At 41.3% G+C, this 23674-nt stretch overlaps 2 protein-coding genes across 8 annotated transcripts in view; one reads left to right on the forward strand and one right to left on the reverse strand.

Annotated features, from left to right (window-relative positions):
* OSBPL11 (oxysterol binding protein like 11) overlaps positions 1 to 23674 on the reverse strand; it is a 73061-nt gene that overhangs the window by 44846 nt on the left and 4541 nt on the right. The window contains exon 1 of one of the 4 annotated variants that reach the window (XM_045032011.1): positions 22298 to 22740. The exons of 1 other annotated variant lie outside the window; for it this stretch is intronic. In XM_045032011.1, the coding sequence (XP_044887946.1) occupies positions 22298 to 22440 (143 nt within the window). In that variant the 5' untranslated portion in view covers positions 22441 to 22740. Of the gene's footprint in view, positions 1 to 21984; positions 22107 to 22297; positions 22741 to 23674 lie in introns of those variants that run through there. 2 more of the 4 variants (XM_045032014.1, XM_045032013.1) reach the window with 2 other exon arrangements.
* Positions 19055 to 23674, forward strand: part of LOC123378361 (glycerol-3-phosphate dehydrogenase [NAD(+)], cytoplasmic-like) — a 58075-nt gene continuing 53455 nt past the window's right edge. For all 4 annotated transcript variants that reach the window (XM_045032028.1, XM_045032027.1, XM_045032029.1 and 1 more), the window contains exons 1-2: positions 19055 to 19170; positions 20227 to 20294. The gene's annotated coding sequence lies outside the window, so the exon portion shown is untranslated. The remainder of the gene's footprint in view (positions 19171 to 20226; positions 20295 to 23674) is intronic.

A 23674-nucleotide genomic window follows, 5' to 3' on the forward strand; every position in this document is an offset into this window, starting at 1 on the left:
CATCTTAGAGAGACAACATGAGGAAGAGAATTGCCTCACAATATTGAAATCTACCAACATTTCTCATGTCAAAAAGTATTCTATAGAAACCCAGTGACTGGTTCCTTTCTCAACTCCATCAGTTCTGCACAGAAATGTCATTCAAGCCTTCTCTTCATTAGAGAATTGCAGTGCAGCAACGTAAACAGGTGTGATAGAACCAATGCAAGTTGCAACAGGGGAGTGTGACCACATTAGCTCCATCCAGTTTCCAATAGTGCACCATTTCCACACATAGTCCTACATCTGAGGATCTACACAAGTCATGAGGCACAGGGGCTATGCCACGCTCCACCCTGACGCTGGAAGAATCCTGCCATACCAGTTCCAGGCTTCAAGGCCTGGTATATAGTACGAGTTCCACTGTCTTTGGGGGACACTGCTTGATGATGTGTGTGTGTGCGCGCACGTATGTTCATTTATTCAATCTTTGCAAGTTTAAAACTGTTTATTTCATGACATCCTCCCCTCTTCTTTCATAGCTCCAACAACAATTCCATTCATCAGTGTTTTCTTCTAAGAGGGAGAGACAGGTATGCTCTAGGTCTGGAGGGAAGACATATTTTTGGGTGCCTCATTATGGCCTATAGTAAGTTCCTCATCTTCCCTTCCCTAGGTAACGCCCTAAAGGATCCGGAGGATGAATCACTCATAGGAATGAGGGAAAAAATAGGTGCTGGAGAACCAGAGGGAGTTAAGTACATATACATAAGTTAAGTAGAAGAGCAGGTTGCCTGTCTCATATAACCTCTAACTAATGATCCTTTTGTGTTTTCTATTTTAAACTGCTCAGGAGTACAGAGATGCTGCTCGGGCAGTGAACTGACTGTCGAGACAACTTCCAGTAAAGTAAGTGCACTGAGGTATGTGCCAGACACGTAACCGACCACTGCTTGTGTCTGTTCTATATAGCAAGAGGATCCCTGTGGACAAGATCTACATGTTTTAGAAAATATTACCGAAGACGTATTTTTCATTATACATTTGTGACCTCCTCTGCTCCTGCCCTGGAGGCTGGGGCAGTGAACCTCGAGGGTGGAGGAAGCGATGGGCAGAGCTCAGACCTGCTGAGTACTGCCTCTGTTGCTCCTGAGCCTGCACACAGCCAGTAGCTAAGTGCTCTGAGCTGCGGAAGCTGTCCCTGACGCATGGGTACGGGCAGTGTAGGATTGCACTGAAGACTCATTGATTTCTACAATATGGGCTGCAGAACAGCAGTTTGGTTGTCTCAGTCTAGTTCCTAATGGGTAGCTGTCCATATGACACAAATAGGCCAGAAACCAGCAGCAGAATTACAGCGCTTTGACAGGTTGGGGAAATGAATTAGGTTCCCACTTCTGTTTCCTCCAGACTGGGATGCAGTAGCTGGGTGAGGATGGTAGGAGGAACCTCGTGGTACTACTGGAACTGCCAGTCCTGCTTGTGCAGATAAACTGTACATTTGTGCCTGTGTAGAGCACTGCACTGACTGCACCAAATTCCATTTCTCCTCCTCCATACAATCTATTTAGAAGCAGTTCTCTCAGAGGCTGAGTGAACTGCTTCTAAATTCCTCACTTTAATCATGAGGAAACTTGCCCTAAATATAAGAGTCAGTCCATGATTCATTCTAAGCTATAACTGCAGACAAGATCAAAACAGAACAGAGTGGGTTGGGCATGCTAGTTAGAGCACAACAATCTCCTCCACTCTTTCCCCTGCCCCCCATTTAAAAACAGAGCTTAATAGTTCATATCAGCTGTTACCCGCAGAGTTACCATTTTCTTCTGTGTGGAGTCAGCATTAAAGTAACAACATTGTAACAGAGAATCGGAAGACTATTTATAGCAGCTCAAACAGTACTAGGGCTCTAAAACAAAGCCATTCGGGGAATGGAATCATGCAGTCATATATTCTTAGGGCCCTTCATTTTCGGTTTTTATTTTACCCAAAAATGTATGGGTGTTTATTACTATGACAACAAAAACATGAAAATTGGTGGAAAAAACTATTAATAGTTTTCTGGGTAAATATGGGGGGTTATTTTAGTGGATGGAAGGACAGGAGAAGAAAGTATTCAGTAGAGTAATACTTTGATTAACTGAATTCAATATGGTTTGCTGCAGAACTAAAGCTCAAAATACAGTGCCACCTTTGAGTTTAAGAAAACAGTATCTCTCTATCCCCAAATAAAACTTTTCATTTGAATAAACAGTTTACTGTTGTAGACTTAAAACTATTAGCCTATAAATATTTATATTTAATAGTTGGACCATACCATTTGCAGCGCATACACTCAACTTCATGATTTCCTGTTTTATTTTGTTTTTAACTTTCAATTACTTCCTTGTGTTCTGATATGTATTCTGATACAGATTTTCGTTTTCTTTCCATTTTAGTGTGTCAGATCTCTAAACCATTATTTAAGAGTGTGAATGTGTACGTAGTGGGCGTGAAATTCATCAGTACATCAAGAACTCACGTGCCTGTTTGTTTGTTGTGTGTATCTTCTAGATTTATACACAGCCTTACTTCACCAGGCAGCTTTGCATATACACACAGACTAGTGTATTAGCGTAAATACATACATCTCATGCAAAGTATTGTATTTTCCTAATAAAACAAGTTTATATATCTGAATGATACAAAATAGGGTGAAAATCAGGGGAAAAAAACAAATACTGTTTGTAAAACCCAGGATTTTTTCAGTAAAAATCTGTTTAAACTGAAAACCAAGGGTCTTATATATTCTGAATACAGAAAAAATTTTAAGGGAGAAACACTAATGGAATAAACTGTCTGAAAATGCTTCAGAACTGCTACCATATTATTGGCATACACAAAACAAAAATTAGTTGCACTCATTTAGAGCTACCTAAACTTTGGTGAAGTTTTAACAACTTTGAACAGAAAAAAAAAGTGTTTTGAAATTTTAAAAGACAAGCTTGCTTGTAAACATGTATGAAGTTCAATTTTTAAAAACTTTGGTCTGAAGCCTGTCTCCAATCTCCTTTGATTGGATTCACCCACCCACCACTTTTTCACTATATGAGACAAACTATAGAACATAAATCAAGCCCTGCCTTTCATTTACACATCCCTTAGAACACCGCACACTCAGCAAAACAGAAGAACCACCATGCTTCATGACACCACAATCTAAATCATGCTTATGCTGTAAACAAATAAAAGTGAGGAAATTCAGAGTGGTAGCTCTGCAAGCAACACATCAACATGAGGAAAGGCAATCAACCAGTAAAGGAATATGGCAATCTACATACTATGTTTTGGAAATTGCCTTATCTGATTATGATGGTGGTGAATCAGAGAGTTTAAAAATTTAATGAAACAGTAACAATGAAACAGAAAGCTGTGATCTTCCCAGTCTGAGGACACTGACTGAAACATAGGGAAGTGCAGCTCAGCAGATGAATACATAAGGGAAGTGACTTGGACACTTTCAGAGTGGAATTAAGTTAACTTCTAGTGAGTAATGGAATTTACCTTAACCCCACATGGAGTCTCCAGCCTCCCATACATTCACCTGCACTGAGCAGCACTTTTCACAAACCATGCCAGCAGACTGCATTTCCCAAGTACAGTAGGAGCAACACAGTCCCCATCATCTTAGTATCTGAGCACCTCACAATCTTTAATATATTTATCCTTACAGCACCCCTATGAGGTAGAGAAGTGCTATTATTTCCATTTTACAGAGATTAAATAACTTGCCCAAGGTCAGACGTGAAGTTTGTGGCAAAGCAGGAAATTCCACCTCAGTCTCCCACAACCCAAGCTAACCCATCCTCTCCCTCATGGAGATACACCCAGTACGGTACACAATTAAGGAAATAATTAAAGTATGGCTGGAAAAATTCACCCAACACATCAACCCCAGGACTAAGCCTCCTCACCAGGTTTAAAACTACTTGTGTTGCTACTCCAAAGTCATGCCCTCTAAATAAAAGTGTGCACACAGTTCATTCTGTACTATCATGGAAACACTGTTAATCAAGTTTTTATACAGTATAGCATTTTTAAATGCAAATTGCAACATCTCTTGCTTAGTTATACTCTTCCCATTTTTAGCTTCATTCCATTTTCTCTCTCATTTCAATCCAGTAGCAGAGGAATCCAGAGTATCATTCCCCATGTTTTCAGTGTTTCTTCTTTTCCTTCTCTGCTTGCGCCTCCATTCTCTTTCTTCCCATATTATGTTCACTTTCTCCCTTATATTTGCTGTCTCCCTCCACACACACCCTCCCTCCAACCTTCGCACTGAAATCAATCTCCCTTTCCATTACACTGCTCTCCAACTTCTGGCTTCCTCACTTCGACTGCCATTTGTACTGGGCAGGTACCTAACTTATGATAAGCAACCAGCATGCACAAATGAGCTAAAAAAAACCACCACCACCTCTGGTGTGTCTCTCTCACACACCCTGTAACCTTCCCACACAAAAAGAGTCAGAAAAATTTACCAAACACCTCATAGCTAGAGATTAAATAAAGATGGGAGATCCCACCGACCAGAGGCAATGCCAGGTCAGGAGCCAAGACCCATCCTTGCCCAGTGGCTGAGAAAGAGGAGGATGCTGGGATTCTTACCAGGGACCTTGCTCAGTAGTTCCATCTTTTGTAGTCTCTGACTAGTAGGTAATTTAATCTATTTGTTGGGATGAAGAAGTATATTCTCCCCTTTGGTTCTCCCACCACCACCCATCCTTAACTCCCCTGGGTGGAAGTCTCTGTTAATTTACCCCTCCCCGAGCCTTTAATTTTCATCCAGTTTGTGTGAAACTGATCCAATTCTTGTTAGTTTACTAATGTCCAAAAGTAGCAGAGAAAACTAACAAGGCTAATTAGTTTTCACTCTACCACTCCTTGGGAAAGCTCTGTGCAACAACAGAGGCACAAGACTAGTCTGCCTGTAGACTAAGACGACAGCAATTCTACCAGTTTACTTCTGCCTCATGCTGGAATGTTTTCTTTGCAGCCAAAAGGGTTACAAACTTTAAAGAAAATTAGCAAGAAAGCTTAGATTTTACAGACATTGATGACACTTGCCCGGGAACAATTTTTATTGTCTGGAACTAGTGGAATTTTCAAAACTCGATCTAATGCCTGCACATAAGTATTTCTATTAAAAATAGACATCTTTATTTATCATTTATAATTTAAATCCAAATCCCGTAATTTCTCCTTGATATACATTTGATTCTATCACAATGTGCATATTTAAAATTATCGTGGCCTATTTTCAAAAGTGCCAAGCACCTATAACTCCCAATGAGTTTTATGAGTGTTCGGCACTTCTGAAAATCTAGGCTTAAAAAAAAAAATACAGTACCATTTTACTGGGTGGAACATAATGACAATACTTATGCTCTTTTCAGGGATCTACAGAATGCTTTTAATATTCTAGAATTTGGTCTGGAAATTCAGGCATTAGCTTGGTTCACAGATTAACCGAGTAACGGAAAATAGGTGGTAAAATATCAGAAAAAAATAGGGTTGTCCTTAAAATCTTTATCATGGCACTTCATGGATCAATATTAAGACCCCATCTTTATATTTTTATTATATTATATATAAAAAATATAAAAATAATGTCCTTCTTGCACAATACACTCTAAATCTGTGATATACATATTTGATTCACTTATTTGTAACAGTGAAAACGTAACTTAACTGTTCAAAGTGACTTGGGAAAGGATTTTGAGTACCAGTAATATGAACTCTACACTATCCTATTAAGCGGATAGTAACTTGAAATTGTTGCAACCATTCACAACATATCTAAGTTTCAGGAGTAAGTACACTTGGATGTAGTAAGTCCTAAAAATATTCTCAGGCCTGTAAATAACAAAATTAAGACAACCCATGTCATTTAATCTAGAAGACTATATTTTCAAGAATATTAATACAATTGTTTCCACTGTATTACAAAAGATGAGTTATGTATACAGTAAAAAAATATTAGCACAACTACAGCAAGAACATTGTGTAGATGCTTCCCCCCAATATAGGATATACTGAGAACAGGACAATGCGGCCCAACTCCGACTGGGCCTTTGGATACTACCACAGTATAAACACTTACTACTAAGGCACAGAGGTCACAGAAATTGTGACTCTAAATAAAATTAGTTCAGTTCTGGAAATGGCTGGGGGAAGAAGAGGGGAGTGCTTCAGCTGCAGGGCTAGGCCCAGCTTCTGCTCCAGGTGTTGCTATCTGGCACCACTGAGGTTTTCAGTATCCACCTCTCTTATAGCTGGAGGAGGAGGGGCAGATGGGCCAAACCAAAATGCCATTGCAACCCAGCACATGGGGTCACACCACCAACTGAATTTGGCCCATCTGCCCCTCCACATACAGAGGGGCAGATACCCAAACTTTAGAAGCATCAGGTCTCATGCCCAGAGTGGGGAGCTTGGTCCAGGACCTGCTGCAGGGTCAGCTTGCTCTCCAATCCTCCCCCCACCCAGCCTTTTCCCAAGACTTCACTGATTATATTTAGGCCACCAAGAACCAAGGACATGAAATGTCTTTTCTGTGGACTGCCTTTAATGAGAAGTACATTTTATGCTAACCTGCATAAAGCAAAACCACACTGCCCCTGCCAGGAACGTTGGTGACCTTTCTGTGACTTTTCCTTTTTTTTCCTGCACCTCTGCCATGAAATTTACTAAAACATTTTGTGCCAAAATCTTAGCCTCATTTACAACTACTACTACAGGAGAGTAGTCTGCCACTTTTATTATAATACTTGTCAAATATATTAGAGAGATAGGCATGTGTTGCAATGAAATCCTTAGAATCATAGAATCTCAGGGTTGGAAGGGACCTCAGGAGGTCATCTAGTCCAACCCCCTGCTCAAAGCAGGACCAATCCCCAACTAAATCATCCCAGCCAGGGCTTTGTCAAGCCTGACCTTAAAAACCTCTAAGGAAGGAGATTCCACCACCTCCCTAGGTAACCCATTCCAGTGCTTCACCACCCTACTAGTGAAAACGTTTTTCCTAATGTCCAACCTAAACCTCCCCCTCTGCAACTTGAGACCATTACTCCTTGTTCTGTCATCTTCTACCACTTGCACCTGTTTTAGAGAAATCCAATAAGAACTCATTTTGCATTCCTCTGTGAAGCCTTTATTTTGCTTTTTGATATTCCTCGGTGTGCAGTAACTGCTTTTACAAAATATGTCCATATATCATATCAAGGTTGAACCCTTATGCATTCCCTTGATAAACAAGCTTCAGACCCAAACCTGTATACAATATTATATGGAAATGTTGATCTTTGATAGTCCTTAGCTAATAGAATTTATTTATAAACTTTGCAAGGACACCACCACCACAATACCTGCTCATGTCAGACCATGTTTATCTTCACAGCACCATTCTAATAAGGGAGGTATTAACCCCATGTTACACTTGGAGAACTGCGGAACAGAAAGACTGAGTTACTTGCCCAACATCACACAGGAAGTTTGTGGCAGAGAAAAAAAAAAGAAAGCAAATCTGAGCCACAGTCCAGTGCCTTAGCCACAAAACCATCCTTCCCTTGGAAGCACTCCAAGCTGCTAAAGTTAGGCAGTTCCTTATATACACACACAAAACACTTTCCACCTTCCAACTCCTTTACAGATACCCCTCTGGGATAGGTAGGACTAATCCCCATTTTACTGACGGGCAAACTACGCCACTGAAGTACCTTTTCTTAACAAGCTAGATTCCTTCAGAGCCCATACACTCCCTTGAAGAAAACAAGGGGGGAAAGCCTCAGATGTTTTTCAAGAGACAGATTTTAGATACCTAAACACAATTACGTCCAAGCATCATTTCCACAACTTACTATCATTAGTCCATTTGTATTATTAGCGTTGGCCCTCTGTCAAGTGACAGCAGATGTCAAAGCCTGGCAGGTCAGCTTCCTGTTGTTGGAGAAATCTGTGATGCTAAACCGAGATATAGTCTTTGCGCAACTTGTTATATTCACATTATATATAGCACTTCACATTATATATATACTTCACATTATATATAGCAGTGCTTGAACACAGGTGGTCACAAAGGGCATGCAGGCAGCCCCCTCATTCAAGAAACTCAGCCAAAACACCAATGCCCAGTTCCAGTGAGCAAATATGCTTCAAAACCTAACCCTAATAAAACAGATTAAATCAGAGATCAAACTCCCAAGCTGATTGCCATGGCTCTCCACACACACAAAAAAAAAAAGAATCTACTAAAAAAAATTAACAATGATGCAACATTTCGGCAGACTGAGAAGTGCTTGCATGCTAAGAGAAAACTTGAAGACTAACAGCAAGGTCTGGCGACTCCCATCACAACATTTTTATTTATTACAGAATAGTGCATGAAGGCATCTCCAGGATTAGGGCCCCATTGTACTCAGCTATGTACACAGGAAACCAGAGTCTCACCCATCAAGAACTTACTTGTTGCCTTCAATTCGATTGTAACAAAGTGAGTAAAAACAAAAGAAAAAAAGCAGGAAAGGGGAGAGTAGAAGAGAGTATACATAGCTAATAGTATGCACAACTCTGTTTTTGAAAAATGTAAACTAAGTTACTGTTTTAAAAATTCCTAATTAAAAGGTCATGCCCCGATCTCAGGAAAAGTGTGCATGGGCTTGCTGCCTATATTAGTTTATTCCCCTTGTATATGAACTATCCAAAAGTTTCCATCTACATAGCATTATTAGTTATCCCCCTCTCTTTTTTTTTTTTTAAAAAGGGAAACAAAACTAACCCCCACTACTTCCTCTGACGATAGGTCCCCAGAACTGTGGTGCCTTGCCCATGTGGTACTGGGAAACCACCAAAATCCCAAGAGTTCTACTTTCACTACTGCTGTCTTTTGGGCATGGGTGGGACTAGGCATCAAGTGAGAGAGTGCAAAAGTCGAGCATATACACTGACATACTTTTTTTTAATTCTAAATAGCTTGGGGGAAAACTAGGAAGATTCACTGTGCAATTCATCAGCATTTCAATAGTCAACTGCAAACTGGAAGCAGTGATTTCTGTTCCTTCATTTAGACCTTGTATTTTTCACACTTACTGGTTTCTGTGGCAATCAGCACATTCTCCTGCATTCAGTCAAATAGAGAGCAACCAAATCTACAAAACAAGTTCCTCTAGGGCAGTGGTTATCAACCATGGGTACGTGTACCCCTGAGGGTACATAGAGGTCTTCAAGGGGGTACATCAACTTATCTAGATATTTGCCGTTTTACAACAGGCTACATAAAAAGCACCAGCAAAGTCAGTACAAACTAAAATTTTATACAGTGACTTGTTTATACTGCTCTATGTACTATACACTGAAATGTAAGTACAATATTTAAATTCCAATTGATGTATAATTATATGGCGAAAATAAGCAATTTTTCAGTGTGTTGTGACACTTTTGAATTTTTATGTCTGATTTTGTAAGCAAGTAGTTTTTAAGTGAGATGAAATTTGGGAGTACAGAAGACAAATCAGACTCCTGACAGAGGTTCAGCAGACTGGAAAAGTTGAGAGCCACTGCTCTAGGGTACTTAAGGAACTAGCTGAAGCAATCTCAAAACCATTAGCAATTATTTCAAGAACTCAAGGAGGAGGAATGAGATCCCAGAGGACTGGAAACAGGTAAACATTTAAGTGCAGAAACAAATTACAGACAAATTACAGACCATCAGTCAGGCTAACTTTGACACCTGGAAAGATACTGGAACAAATTACCTAACAATCAATTTGTAAGCACCTAGATGATAAAAGGGTTATAAGGAATAGCCAGCAACCATGTTAAATCAGCCTCATTTCTTTCTTTGACAGGGTTACTGGCCTAGTGGATGGGGCCCGGGAGAGGGTGGGAAGCCGTAGACAAAATATATTTTGATTTTAGTAAGGCTTTTGTCACAGTCCCACATGACAGTCTCATAAGCAAACTAGGGATATGTGGTCTAGATTAAATTACCATAAGATGGGTGCACAACCTGTTAAAAGACCATACTCAGGGCTGGTCTACACGGGGGGGGGGGGGGGGGAAGGAATCGATCTAAGATACGCAACTTCAGCTATGTCGAAGTATCTTAGTTCAACTTATCTAGCCGTCTTCATGGCGGCGAGTCGACTCCTGCGGCTCCCCCGTTGACGCTGCTTACTCCTCCTGCCAAGGTGGAGTATGGGCATCGATTCGTGGATCGATTTATTGCGTCTAGATGAGACGCGATAAAAATCGATCCCCAATAGATTGATTACTACCCACCGATCCAGCGGGTAGTATAGATGTACCCTCAGAGAGTAGTTATCAGTGATTCGCTATCAAACTGGGAGGCAGTACCTAATGGAGTCCAGCAGGAGTCAGTACTGGGTCTGGTATTATTCATATTTTCATTAATTACTTGGATAATGGAGTGGAGAGTAAGCTTATAAAATTTGCAGAGGACACCAAACTGGGAGATGTTGCAAGCACTTCAAAGGGCAGGATAAGAATTCAAAATGACCTTGACAAATTGGAGAGTTGGTCTGCAATTAAGAAGCTGACATTCAATAAAGACAAGTGCAAAGTACTTCACATAGGAAGGAAAAATCAAATATACAACTACAAAATGGAGGCTTCCAAGAGAGGTTGTAGAATCCTCATCACTGGACGTTTTTAAGAACAGACTGGATAAACATCTGTTTAGCTAGGCAATAGCACTGCTGAAAAGGAGCTGGGGGTTAAAGAGGATCACAAACTGAATATGAGTCAACATGATGCAGTCATGAAAAAGGCAAATATCACTGAAGTATATTAACAGGAGTTTCATATGCAAGAGATGGGAGGTAACTGTCCCACTCTGCTTGGCACCGGTGAGGCCTCAGATGGAGTACTGTGTCCAATTCTGGGCACCACACTTTAGGTAAGATGGAGACAAATGGAGACGGTCCAGCAGAGAGCAACGAAAACGATAATAAAAAGTTGAAAAAACCTGACCTATGAGGACAAAGTTAAAAAATTGGACATGGTTACTCTTGAGAAAAGAGGATCTGATGATAGTCTTCAAACCCATTAAGGGCTGTTATAAAAAGGACAATGACCAGTTAGTTATTCTCCATGTCCACCGAAGGTAGGACAAGAAGTAATAGGCTTAATCTGCAGCAAGGGAGATCTAGGTTAGATATTAGGAAATATCGACCGGTAGTTAAGATCTGGAAAAGGCTTCCAAGAGAGGTTGTAGAATCCTCATCACTGGACGTTTTTAAGAACAGACTGGGTAAACACCTGTCATAGATAGTTTAGGTTTACTTGGTCCTGCCTCAAGGCGGGGGACTGGACTTGATAACCAGGAGTGCGCAAACTACGGCCCCCAGCTGTTTTAATCCGGCCCTTGAGTTTCAGCCTGGGGCTTATCCCGCTCCCATGCTCCAGCCGGGGAGGAGGGTCGGGGGCCACTCTGTACGGTCCCCAGAAGCAGCAGCATGTCCCCTCCTTGGGCTCCTACGTGTAGGGGCAGCCAGGGGACTCCATTCCACACGCTGCCCCTGCCCCAAGCGCTTCCCCTACAGCTCCCACTGGCCAGGAATCGCAGCCAATGGGAGCTGCAGGGGCAACGTCTGTGGACGGGGCAGCACTCAGCAGAGCCGCCTGGTCATACCTCTGCGTAAGACCCAGAGCAGGAACATGCCGCTGTTTCCAGGAGTCACTTGAGGTAAGTGCTGCCCAGAGCCTGCACCCCGAGCCATCCCCCCGCACTCCAACCCCCTGCCCCAGCCCTGATCCTCCCCCCACCCTCCCAACCCCTCAGTCCCAGCCTGGAGCACCCTCCTGAACCCCAAAACCCTCATCTCCAGCCCCACCCAAAAGCCTGCACACCCAGCTGGAGCCCTCCCGCACACTAAACTCTTCATTTCTGGCCACACCCCAGAGCCTGCACCCCCAGCCAGAGCCCTCACTCCTCCCGCACCCCAACCCCAATTCCGTGAGCATTCATCGCCCGCCATACAATTTCTATACCCAGATGTGGCCCTCGTGCCAAAAAGTTTGCCCACCATTGTGATAAACTCTCAAGGGCCCTCCCTTACATTCCTATGATTCTGTAAGACAAAGACACCAATAATTTGAGGAGAACACAAAGTAAGCCTCTAGAAGTGCTCCAAGACACTTATTTCAGTGAAACACACTGCTTACCCCTTTCCATATATAAATGTTTCATGATATAACCTTTGACTTACTTGAGATCATCCCTCTTTGTTCAAAGTTCAAACAGAGAGAGAATTTGCTATTACATTAGGTTCTGGGTCAATAATAGTGTTCAGTTTTTGTAGCAAGGCTCAAATCCTAATATGTTGTAAGATATGAATATTTCTGTACCCACTGAAAGTACCAGTACACACTGGGAGAAAAGAGTTATTCCCCTTGAAAACTTGTCAGCAGGAAATTCAAATCAGCCCTACGTGTTTTGAAATACCATTCTGCAAGAGAAGGGGGGAAGGATGTATAGTAATGCTTACTGTCCATTATATTAATGAAACTGCTGAAGTGACCATGCTAACTCTGGTGCAGGGCAGAAATTAGCAAACAGAGCAAAAACTCTACATCTAATGAATAAAAAGCAAAACACTGCTCTCATTGGACAGCTGTAAAATGGCCTGTTTAACTGCACTGCTATTTAGAAGGCTCTTTAGCACTCAAAATATATCTGCCATGCAAACCAACTGAAGTGGGTGTTTAAAAAAGCAATTTAACTTCTGCTTACATTAATACTGAAACTACTCTGTAAAACACATCTAAATTTAGCAAAGACTCCTCCCACATACACAAGTATGTACAACAATTCAAAATGAAATCTAAAGTAAATCTATGGGTGACATTGGCTTACCGTATCAGAAGTACTGGTGATTAATGCTCAATTTGAGACATTTTAAAGAGGCCTGATTTTCATAAGGTACATTCTCAACACTTTCTGAAAAACAGGTCTCTTTAAAATATCTCAAATTGAGCACCTAAAAATGGAGACACACAAAACCACTAGCCATTTTTGAAAATCCTATGGTTGGATTATCTTGCTTCTGAAGACCACCATTTACAATCATCATTAATACAGTCTAGCATTTACATTTAGATAAAATGAACTGCAAGGTTTTGGAGATGTGTGTCAAACAAATTTCCCAACAGGCCAACATTTCAATAGTATGGTTATGTTACACAGTAGAGCACAGACATTGTTATTGTCTGCAAGGTACAGCTCGATTATAATTTTTATATCAGCAAATTTCCCCACCATTTCTCTTAGTAATTGCAGTTTCTGATAAATATCAACAGAACATTCACTTGCTAGTCTCCTGACATCAATTTCATTAAGTTCAGTAGGTGAATCAAAGCTGCTCTACTCAGAGTTACGTCACAACACAAAATTTGCTTCTATGCATCTTATTTGGTTTAAATGTCAGGCTTATTCTCGAAGCCAAATAAAAAGGATTTCACTTTTAGAGTAATGGACCCTAAGCAATAATTATGCATAGAAATAGGCAAAATAACAAATCTCTATAAAGCATATCTAGGTTAGCACAAGCAAGGCCCAGAACAATGTTTTGCTCTGCAGCTCCTGTCTCTTTTCACAGCTGCATTTTTTGCCTAGTGCTAATTGCTAAACAATAGTACATAGTAAGTCCCAGCCTACCAAGAAACATGAGAGGATTTTCTTGTAACTGTAAAACTACAGTATCCCAGAATCGTATTGATACTCTATGACTGTTACAGACTTTGCCGCAAACATCAAGTCATAAGCAATCTGAACAGCCTACATCTTATCAATTATGCAACCGATTGACATCCGCTATTAAGTCCTTTCACCACCCCCTAAACCACCTTTGGAAGAATCTTGGAAGAAAAATAATTAACTGTTAATTACCACATCTCGGAAATGGTTCAAAAACAAGACTCTCCGATTCATTGATTTTATTCTCTGTGCGTGTCAGCTGGAAAGTATCTAAATGCTGAATTCATTTTACAACAAACTGCAATTTGTCTGGATACTCAGAGGACTCTGTTTCAAATACTACACATACACACCAAAAAATTAAAAGTTAAAAGAACATTAAGGTTGCAAAGTCAAGCACTCAAAAGCTAGGAAATGCCAGAATTAAGGTTGCCTTTGCAATTTTAATTTCGCCTCCATGTGTATACCTTATGATAGGGTTTCATTACATGATTTTTTTTTTGCCATACTTCATTCAGAGCACAGAATAAACTGCTCATTTAACAGCTATTCAATATTGTGTTTTCTCCTCCTTGCTCAATGCCTTATTTGCTGTACATTAATCATAGAATATCAGGAGTGGAAGGGACCTCAGGAGGTCATCTAGTCCAATCACCTGCTCAAAGCAGGACCAATCCCCAACTAAATTCATTATTCAAACCTTGCTCTGAAGACAGAATTATTAATTTCCCAATGGGCTTTTCTATAGTGTGCATCACTGTCGTAGCAAAGTGCTTCACAAACATTAATTTATTTTCACAACACCCTTGTGAGATGAGAGGTATTATCCCCATTTGACAGATGGAGAACTGAGGCACCAAGAGATCAAGGTCAAACCTACCCACTAATTTTGGATGCCCAATTTGAGATGTCCAAGATCTGATTTTTCACTGTACATAGCATTATATATGCTATAAAACACAGCTCCCATTGACTTTAGTTGCAGCTGTAAGTGCTCAGAACTTCTGAAAACTCAAGCCTCAGAATCTTAAATCAAGCACTCAGAAGATAAGGAACACACCATTAGTGATCACAAGTGAAAAATTTGGTTTAAGCAATGACTACCATCACACAGGAGCTCTGTGGCAAAAACAGAGATGGAGCACGCCTAGTGTAGATGCAGTGTTCGGGGAATCTAGCTGCTAAAATCTAAGATGTCACTACAGAACACGTGCCCACTGCAATTTTGCAAAGGCATATAACTTGGCCAAATTTGGGCAGATTTTCACAGGGATAGTACACAGAAGTCACCACCTGCCAAATTTCAAGGCTCTGCTCCAAAGCATGGGAGGGCTAGAGCTTTTTCAAAGAAAGGATTTCCAGATTATTTTAACATGGGCAAAACAAAGTATTTTTCCCTAGCCTCATTCTCAAACGGCTGAACTTCTCCCCAAAAAAAATCTGCCTCAGGCAGCCAGCCAGCACAGAAAATTTCAGCCTAAATGGTTAAAGTTTAGCAAAGTTACAAGCAACTAAAAACAGGGTCTTATAATGGGAAGTGTTAGGCAACCTTAATGATAGGTGATGCTACCAGCTGCACCTATAATCAAATGAGTCAGTACTTGCAAATGAGAGGAACCTGTATCATGATAGAATGTCCAGGATAAGTAAGAGTCCTGTATACATTCCCTATTTTTCAGGGAACTATTCTATTCTTTGTACGTTCTTATACTGTACACAACAGTAATATTCAAGTGCTTTCCTGTAGTACATTAAGTGACATGACAAACATCTGCCATGCACGGTTTGTTCTCCCCAAGGGGAAAATTTCATGTTTGTGTAGTGGAACATTTTGTTTTGGTAGGATTTTTATTCTTTTACTATACATGTAGTTATGTTTTTACATTAGAGCTTGCACTTGTAGTGAAAGGTAACAAGATTTGTGACGGTCCTTGGTTCTCATGGGAATTTATTCCACAGGAAGCCATCAACAGCACAAATGATTTGATCTCTCAGAACAACATGTTAAAGACATTTCCCCTGTACATTCCATTTAGTTTTAATATCTAGATGTAATCTGGGGTCAAATCACTAAGACAAATATTCTGTTATGATATAGTCAATAGAGGCTTTTGCACATTCCTGCCCCCATGGGTTCTACTGCCTTCACTTTCAGGGTCCTACATGATGAAGATGCTCAATGGCAGCAAGACCTGGATAACACTCTTTTAGCAAACACTCATCAGCCCTGACAAGCCAGTGGAGAGGAACATTCAGCACTCCCTCCCCATTGGCCCACTTCATATGTAATTGGGCCCAGGTATTTTTTTTATTTTTTTTTTTGCTTTGTAGCAGACAGCTAACCATGGGAGTTACATCTCCGAGTGTCTGTCCTAACTCCTTTAGCCATTCTTTCATAATCCTGTCAACTTCTTTAACGCCAGACAGGTTCACTGCTCATACGTCAACATCCTGTGTGACCTTCCCTTTGTTCCAATTTGTTCCACCCATCTAGTTCTTTAGTTCATGCATAAACATGAAGGACTTGCCTACACTGGGGAAGTGCTTTCTGTTATAACAATGTTAAACATTCAAGGTAAACAAGAATGGTTGTGTTTTAAAAATCACATCTCCTCACCATATTAATTGTGAACCCAGAATGGACCCTAAGGTTAACCACAACCAGCTGACAATTTTAACTCGACAGTCCTTGTCTATATTGAGTGCTAAGTTGTGCTTAACTCCTTCGTTAATATGTATTATAACTAGGGCTGCCAAGAGATTAATTGCGCAATTAAAAATGATTAAATGTTAACACTATTAATTGCACTATTAAACAATCGAACACCATTTATTTGAATATTTTGGATGTTTTCTACATTTCCAAATTTATTGATTTCAATTACAACACAGAATGCGAAGTGTATAGTGCTCACTTTATATTTATTTTTTATTACAAATATTAATACAAGTACATAGTCCAATCTCTACATTTGTAAGTTCAACTTTCATGATAGAATTATGTACCGAAAAATCCTGCATTCAAAAATAAAACAATGCAAGACTTTAGAGCCTACAAGTCCACTCAGTCCTACTTCTTGTTCAGCCAATTGCTGAGACAAACAAGTTTGTTTACATTGCCAGAAGATAATGCTGCCTACTTCTTGTTTACAACGTCACCTGAAAGTGAGAACAGGCATTTGCATGGCACTGTTGTAGCTGGCATCGTAAGATATTTACATGCCAGGTGCGCTAAAGATTCATATGTCCCTTGATGCTTCAACCACCATTCCAGAGGATGTGTCCATGCTGATGACGGGTTCTGCTCGATAACGATCCAAAGCAGTGCGGACCAACACATGTTCATTTCATCATCTGAGTCAGATGCCACCTGCAGAAGGTTGATTTTCTTTTTTGATGGTTTGGGTTCAGTAATTTCCGCATCAGAGTCTTGCTCTTTTAAGAGTTCTGAAAGCATGCTCCACACCTCATCCGTCTCAGATTTTGGAAGGCACTTCAGATTCTTAAATCTTGGGTTGAGTGCTGTAGCTACCTTTAGAAATTTCACATTGGTATCTTCTTTGCATTTTGTTTTAAGAACACTTTCACTGCAAATTTGACAAACAACATGCTGGGTCATCATTCAAGACTGCTATAACATGAAATATGTGTCAGAATGTGGGTAAAACAGAGTAGGAGACATACAATTCTCCCCCAAGGAGTTCAGTCACAAATTTAATTAATGCTTTTTTTTTTTTTTTTAAACGAGCGTCATCAGCATGGAAGCATGTCCTCTGGAACGATGGCCAAAGCATGAAGAGGCATATGAATCTTTAGCGCATCTGGCATGTAAATAATTTGCGACACCAGCTACAACAGTGCCATGCAAACGCCTGTTCTCACTTTCAAGTGCATTGTAATTAAGTGGGCAGCATTATCGCCTATAAATGTAAACAAACTTGTCTGTCTTAGAGATTGGTTGAACAAGAAGTAGGACTGAGTGGACTTGTAAACTGTAAAGTTCTACATTGTTTTGTTTTAGAGTGCAGTTATATAACCAAAAAAATATATATTTTTAAGTTACACATTCATGAAAAAGAGATTGCACTAGGGTACTTGTATGAGGTGAACTGAAAAATACTACTTCTTTTGTTTACAAGTATTTGCACTGTAAAAATGATAATAAAAAATACCACCAAGTGAGCACCGTACACTTTGTATACTGCACTGTAATTAAAATCTATTATATTTGAAAATGTAGAAAAACATCCAAAAATGTAATAAATTTCAATTGGTATTCTACTGTTTAACAGTGCAATTAATCATGATTATTTTTTTAATCAATATTAATTTTTTTGAGTTAATCGTGTGAGTTAACTGTGATTAATTGACAGCCCTATAACATGGTGCAATCTCTCAGTAGAGAAGTCCAAAATTAAGATAAACAGGATCAAGCACTAAGTCTTTTTCAGCCATCCCGGCTGACAAATCACAATGACTGACTGCATGCCAGTGCAGATCCCCATGAACGAGGCTTGCCAATGCAGCTCCCAACAAACAATGTTTGAACAGTGATGCTGTAACTCCATGCTGGCATGTAATTATTTATTATCTACTAATCACAGGTGCATGCTGTGCTTTACAGACTGCTTAGGTGTATTACTTCGTAAGTGGGTAAATTAATTCGCCTTCACTCTGAATTTGTTTTACTGGGTTTTTTTTTTTAAATAAAAGATTTATTAACTTTTGCATGTGCCATAGAGAAGATCAGTCATAAAAGAAGCAACTTCTCAGAGATTTCAAGGAGAAGGAGGTCACTGAATACATAGGAAGAGCGAGTCCGTAGCAGGCATAGGGGTGACATGAAAAAAAGGCACAGAGTTGCAAATGGGAAAAGGAGAACTGAAGAGCAGGCACTATACAAGAAAAGGAAAGCAAAAAATGGAAAGGGAAGGAGAAAGATGAGCTCTAAACAGGACAGAGCACATACTAATTTTAACTTTAACAAAGGATTTTAAAAAGCCACACATTAAGAATTAAGGCCCAAGTTTTCAAATGACTATTTAGATGCCTCAAGTTTTTGGTACCTAACTTGAGTCACCTTAAAGGGTCCAAATTTTCAAAGGGTTGGGGCTCAGCGCTTTCTGAAAGCCAGGCATCTTTCAAATGTGTTAAGCTGAACAACTAAAAGTTGAAGCATCCAAATTTCTAATCATTTGAAAATTTAGAGCTAAGGCACTTAACCAATAGGAAAGCAGTATGAAAACACAGGAAAGGTAGAGGTGGAAGGAGAGAGAGGGTGATGTCAATTGGTGACTTACTTCTTGATGTCACAATCAAGCACCCAACTATGAGTTTTTTTAAGGGCATCAGTAACAGAAAAACTAAGAGAGGGGGAAGAAGAAAAGTAAGAAGGGGACAGAGGAGAAGCAAGCATGCCAGCTCTAAAAAAGAATCAGGTAATAATCTGTCATTTTGCTTCTCTTTCTGAAAGGCTCTGTGGGCTGGCTGCAGCAAAGCGAAAGAAGTTTAGAATAATAATTTGAAATCACGACAAAAAAAAATTCCACAGGTAAGGAGTCTAATAAGTTTTACTTTTAAATAGAACAGAGCAGAGATGACGATGAGAGAGAACAGGTAGGGACAAGAGATAGAGTGGAAGTTACAAAGAAGTGGCCTAAGAAAATTGGCCACTAAAACTGATTCATCTAAACTTCCTTACTCATCACAATACTAGGGACCTTGACTTTAATGGAAGCTCTGGCTTATTCTCAAAAATCCAATCTTAATCAAATCAGTTACTACTAACTATGCAATTCTGACGCACTGCACAGCTAAAACTTAGTTATTAGTTTATAACAAAAACAATAAGTAAGTATATAACAAAACCAAAGAAAACCAGACTTGGAAGTTAAGGGTCAACCTACTGCAGAGGTTAGAGAATAACCAACCAGTGCTCTCAAATACTGTGTGTGCTGCAATAACCGAGTTTACTTAGTTTCCCTAGTTTAATTTACAGCCTTAAAAGGCAGATCAGTAGGTTTAAAAGTTGGCATTTTAGGGACTCAGATACTCTGGTGATGGGCATGTTATAAGAGCCTACAGATATTAGATAGCTACCACCCCACCCACCAAGGATCTCTTTGATCTTTCAGATTAACTCCAACTCATGCCAATTTCACTAGGAAGAATTCTTATCAAAGTCAAACCCAAGGGGCAAAGCACCTCAATTTTATGCCTTAGCTGTTAGTTATTTTAGATCTGATTAAAGTTGGTTTTTAATGTATTTCATGGTCTTTCACTGCCTTACATAGTTTTCTTCCTACTCATAGCCTGAAATGCAAGAATGCTGAACTTTTTAATCTCCTCAGAATGTTACTCCAAGTCATCTGGGAGCAAGGCTTTTGTTTGCTGTGTCCATTGCCTTTAGAATTCACTTCCTGCAATATTCCTCTAAAGACTGCATAGTCTGTGTTCATTTTAAAATGCAGAATACATATTTCTTTACCTTTCAGCCACAAGTTATTCCACGTCCTTAATGCCTGCACATCTGCTCAACGATAGAAGCAATCCCCATGTCAAGGTCAGTAGTTAGTTTACAATATATAACCCATTACATCAAATACTGTTCTGTATAAAAGAGGTGGATACAAGAGCTAACCTATTTTGACTAATATTTAAATGTAATACTTTTAATACTTTAAATGTAATGTCCATTTAAACAGTCACTTTCTCAGTTTGTGAAAGTCTTACAAACAGCATCATTATTTAGAATTTTTATTACAATAGTGTGTAGGAATGCCAGTCAAGGATCAAGGACTTACTGTACACATGTGTAACAAAGATGGTGCCCATCATAATCTACATGTGGGGGAGGATATTAAATGGCAGAAAGGGGAATATGAATGCAAAACAAAAACAAAAAAATCAGGGGGATTCCACCGCAAATGTAGCACCCAAATCTATTTTTATTTCGTTGTTTTGTTTTTACCTGACCAGATTTCAACTTGATATTGTCTATAGAATAAAAACAAAACAAAAAATTCCTGCCTCCACTACCACGGAGTTTACCTTTTACAGTTTAATTTGTCAGGCACATTGGTAACATTGTTTTTCTTTTATTTTAAAAATGGCATACACTTACTGTCCAACTGAATATTAATGACATCAAAGATCTCAACATCTGAGTGAGAAAAGTCTTTGCATTTTGTAGGGGAAAGAAGTAGTTTCCACCTACCATCAGTCAGTGAAAAGTATGCTGTTTCAATATAAATTATAAAGGTTTTAGTAAAACTCTGAAAGACACTGCCTGGTCAAATTTGACCTACAGTTTAAGTTTTGGGAGGAAGTGAGGAGAAAACCACCTTTTTCAAAAGTTAAGACAAATAAAAATGTTGCCGTGTTTTGATTTTTTTAAAAGCCAACAAACGTTCCCTTATAGCATTTGCAACTCAAATTGCAGCCTTGTGTTAATGCACAAGAACTTGAAAAGGTAACTGACTGGAAACTCATATTTTCATTGTCTAAGATGACAGAAATGTAAAAGCATGAACAGCATAAAAACAATAGTTGATTTCAAAACAAATTCATCTGAGAATATTATAACTTTAATACTATAGCTAATATAGTTAATATAGGTTAATATTTCTAACAAGCTTTGAACTAAGCATCAATATTAATACAAACCTACATAAAATACAGACGCAATATAATTAAATCCATGGCTATGTTATTCCATGCAAATGGAATGACTAGGTGTGATTTTATCTCACTCTTCATAGATATTACAGTACTGTTGACAACCATTTTATAGAGTAAGATCATTTTCTTAAAATCAAATGAAGTGGAAACCAGCAGTATCCTTGGTTTCCAGCTGCAACAGACAAATGTCATAAATGACATGTTGTGGCAATGAAACAGATGTACAGAATTTCACAACAGCACAAATAAACTAAGTGTTTTCCCTGTGTAAGACAACTGATTTCACAAAGGTGACTTCTCATCCAAGAAAATTAATTCACTTAGTGGAAACAAGGAACTGATTAGACAGGTTCACTAACCACAGAGTTCCCTTGTAAACCCTAAATGTCAGGGTAAGATCTGAAACAACTCAAATAATTAAAAATGTAAGAAGCTGAAATGATTTGGGATTAATTTCCATCTCTCTCATAGTAGTCTCTATAACTTCAGCTTCTTGAGTCTTTTAATTATGCTAGTAAGTTACAACACAGAGTAAAAGTAAACATATTGTCCTAAAGTGAGATGCTACATACTTATTCATATAGGTTAGATTTACTTGAGAATCTTTGCTTTGGACTTCCCATTCTGTCTCCTCTCACCAGCCTCCCTGTCTCTCCTGACCTTTGAGGCAGGAAAGGCCTATGAGGTCCTGGGGACTATCCTCCCCCCAAAGGCAGGCTGGTTCCCCCCACGTTTGGTCCCCTCTGGGGTTACACTGTTACATCACAGGGCGGCCGGAGCCTGGAGACAGGCTTTTACCCCAAGGGAGATGCACCCGGGAAAGCGGGATCCCCTTCACCCCCCGTCCTTAGGGGATGGTCCCCGGGCCATCAGAGCGGTACCTACCTGTACTGCCAGCCCTTGGCGCTGCCGCCGCCTCGGCTGCCGGGGCTCCTACTGCTGTTCTGGGCCGGGAGCGGGATTTCCAGCTTCGCTTCGCTCTCGGACACCCTCACGGCCGCGGCCGCGGCGGACTCCGCACTTTGCATGGCACCGCTTCTAAGCCGCCTGACCCAGGAGGGATCCGGAGGGCCCTACGCCCCAGACGCCGCTCCCGCAGCGGGTCCCCGCGGGAAGCCAGCGGCCCTGGGGGAGGGAGACGCCGGGCAAGGGGGCGGCGCAGGTCCCGGGGTGCAGCCGTCAGCGGGGCAGAGGAACCGGCTGGTGCACACCGGGGAGATGGCGCGGGGCTGCCCCTGCCGCTCCTCTCTCTCTCTCCCGGCCTCCTCGCTCCCCGCCGCCCGCGGCACAGGCTCTGCTCCCCGGCTGCGCCTAAGTCACCGCCCACCCCAGGCCGCTGCTCCGGCAGTGGGGCTCGGCCGCGCCCGCCTCCTGTGAGCTCCAGGTCCCGCCCCACCCACCGGGGTCCGGCCTCCGCGTGCGGCGGACGGAGACACAGAGCCCGCCCCGCTCGGCTGGGCTGGGCCGGGCCCGCCGCCGTCCTCCCTGCGCACGGAGAGCGCCGGCACCAGCGCCGCCTCCCCTTCCGGGTCAGCCGCATGGCGGGGCAGGGAAGGCTCGGCGGCCATCTTTGTCACGGGCAGCGACGTGCTCCGCTCAGGGGAGGGCAGCTGCGGAGACCCGCTGACCGCTCCCCAGGCGGGGCTCCTCCCTCCGTCCCGCTGCCCCCAGTCCCGCCTTCCCCAGGAGAAGGGGGCGCCTCCCTCCGTCACAGCGGCACCTCCATCCAGGGGGGCTGGGGTTCAAGAGACCCCTGGAACCGAGCTGTAAACCCCTGTGATGGAAACCACTTCAAGCCAGGGGGCGTCAGCAACCCCAGCACCAGCCCCTGTGGCCCGGTACTGCCCCTCCCCCCAGGAGAAGGGGGCGCCTCCCTCCTCCACAGCAGCTCCTTGGGGCAAAGGGGGACGATCCCATTCTGGGACAGGCGCCACCTCCGTTAGGAGCAGTTTGCCGGGCAGGGTGTGTTTCAGTCAGGCCCTCAGACACTCCTGCGTTCAGGTTGCCAGGGCAGTGTGGAAACCTGCCTGTGGGAGTCTGGAAACATGCAAAATTGTCCCCAGGTCATGACAGTGGTTCCATCCATGTCAACACAAACGAGTTTAACCTGCACATCAGTCTGCTAAGGGTGGCAATCCTATCTCTGGTACTTATCCAACTCCCCTTGTCGTAGTATCGGAGTGCCTCAGACTCTCTAGTATTTATCATCACAACACCCCTGTGAAGGAGGGAAGAGCTACTTATCCCTGTTTTACAGATGGG

This window comes from Mauremys mutica, chromosome 10 (genome assembly GCF_020497125.1).
Source record: "Mauremys mutica isolate MM-2020 ecotype Southern chromosome 10, ASM2049712v1, whole genome shotgun sequence".
In the NCBI taxonomy this organism is placed as follows: Eukaryota; Metazoa; Chordata; order Testudines; family Geoemydidae; genus Mauremys; species Mauremys mutica.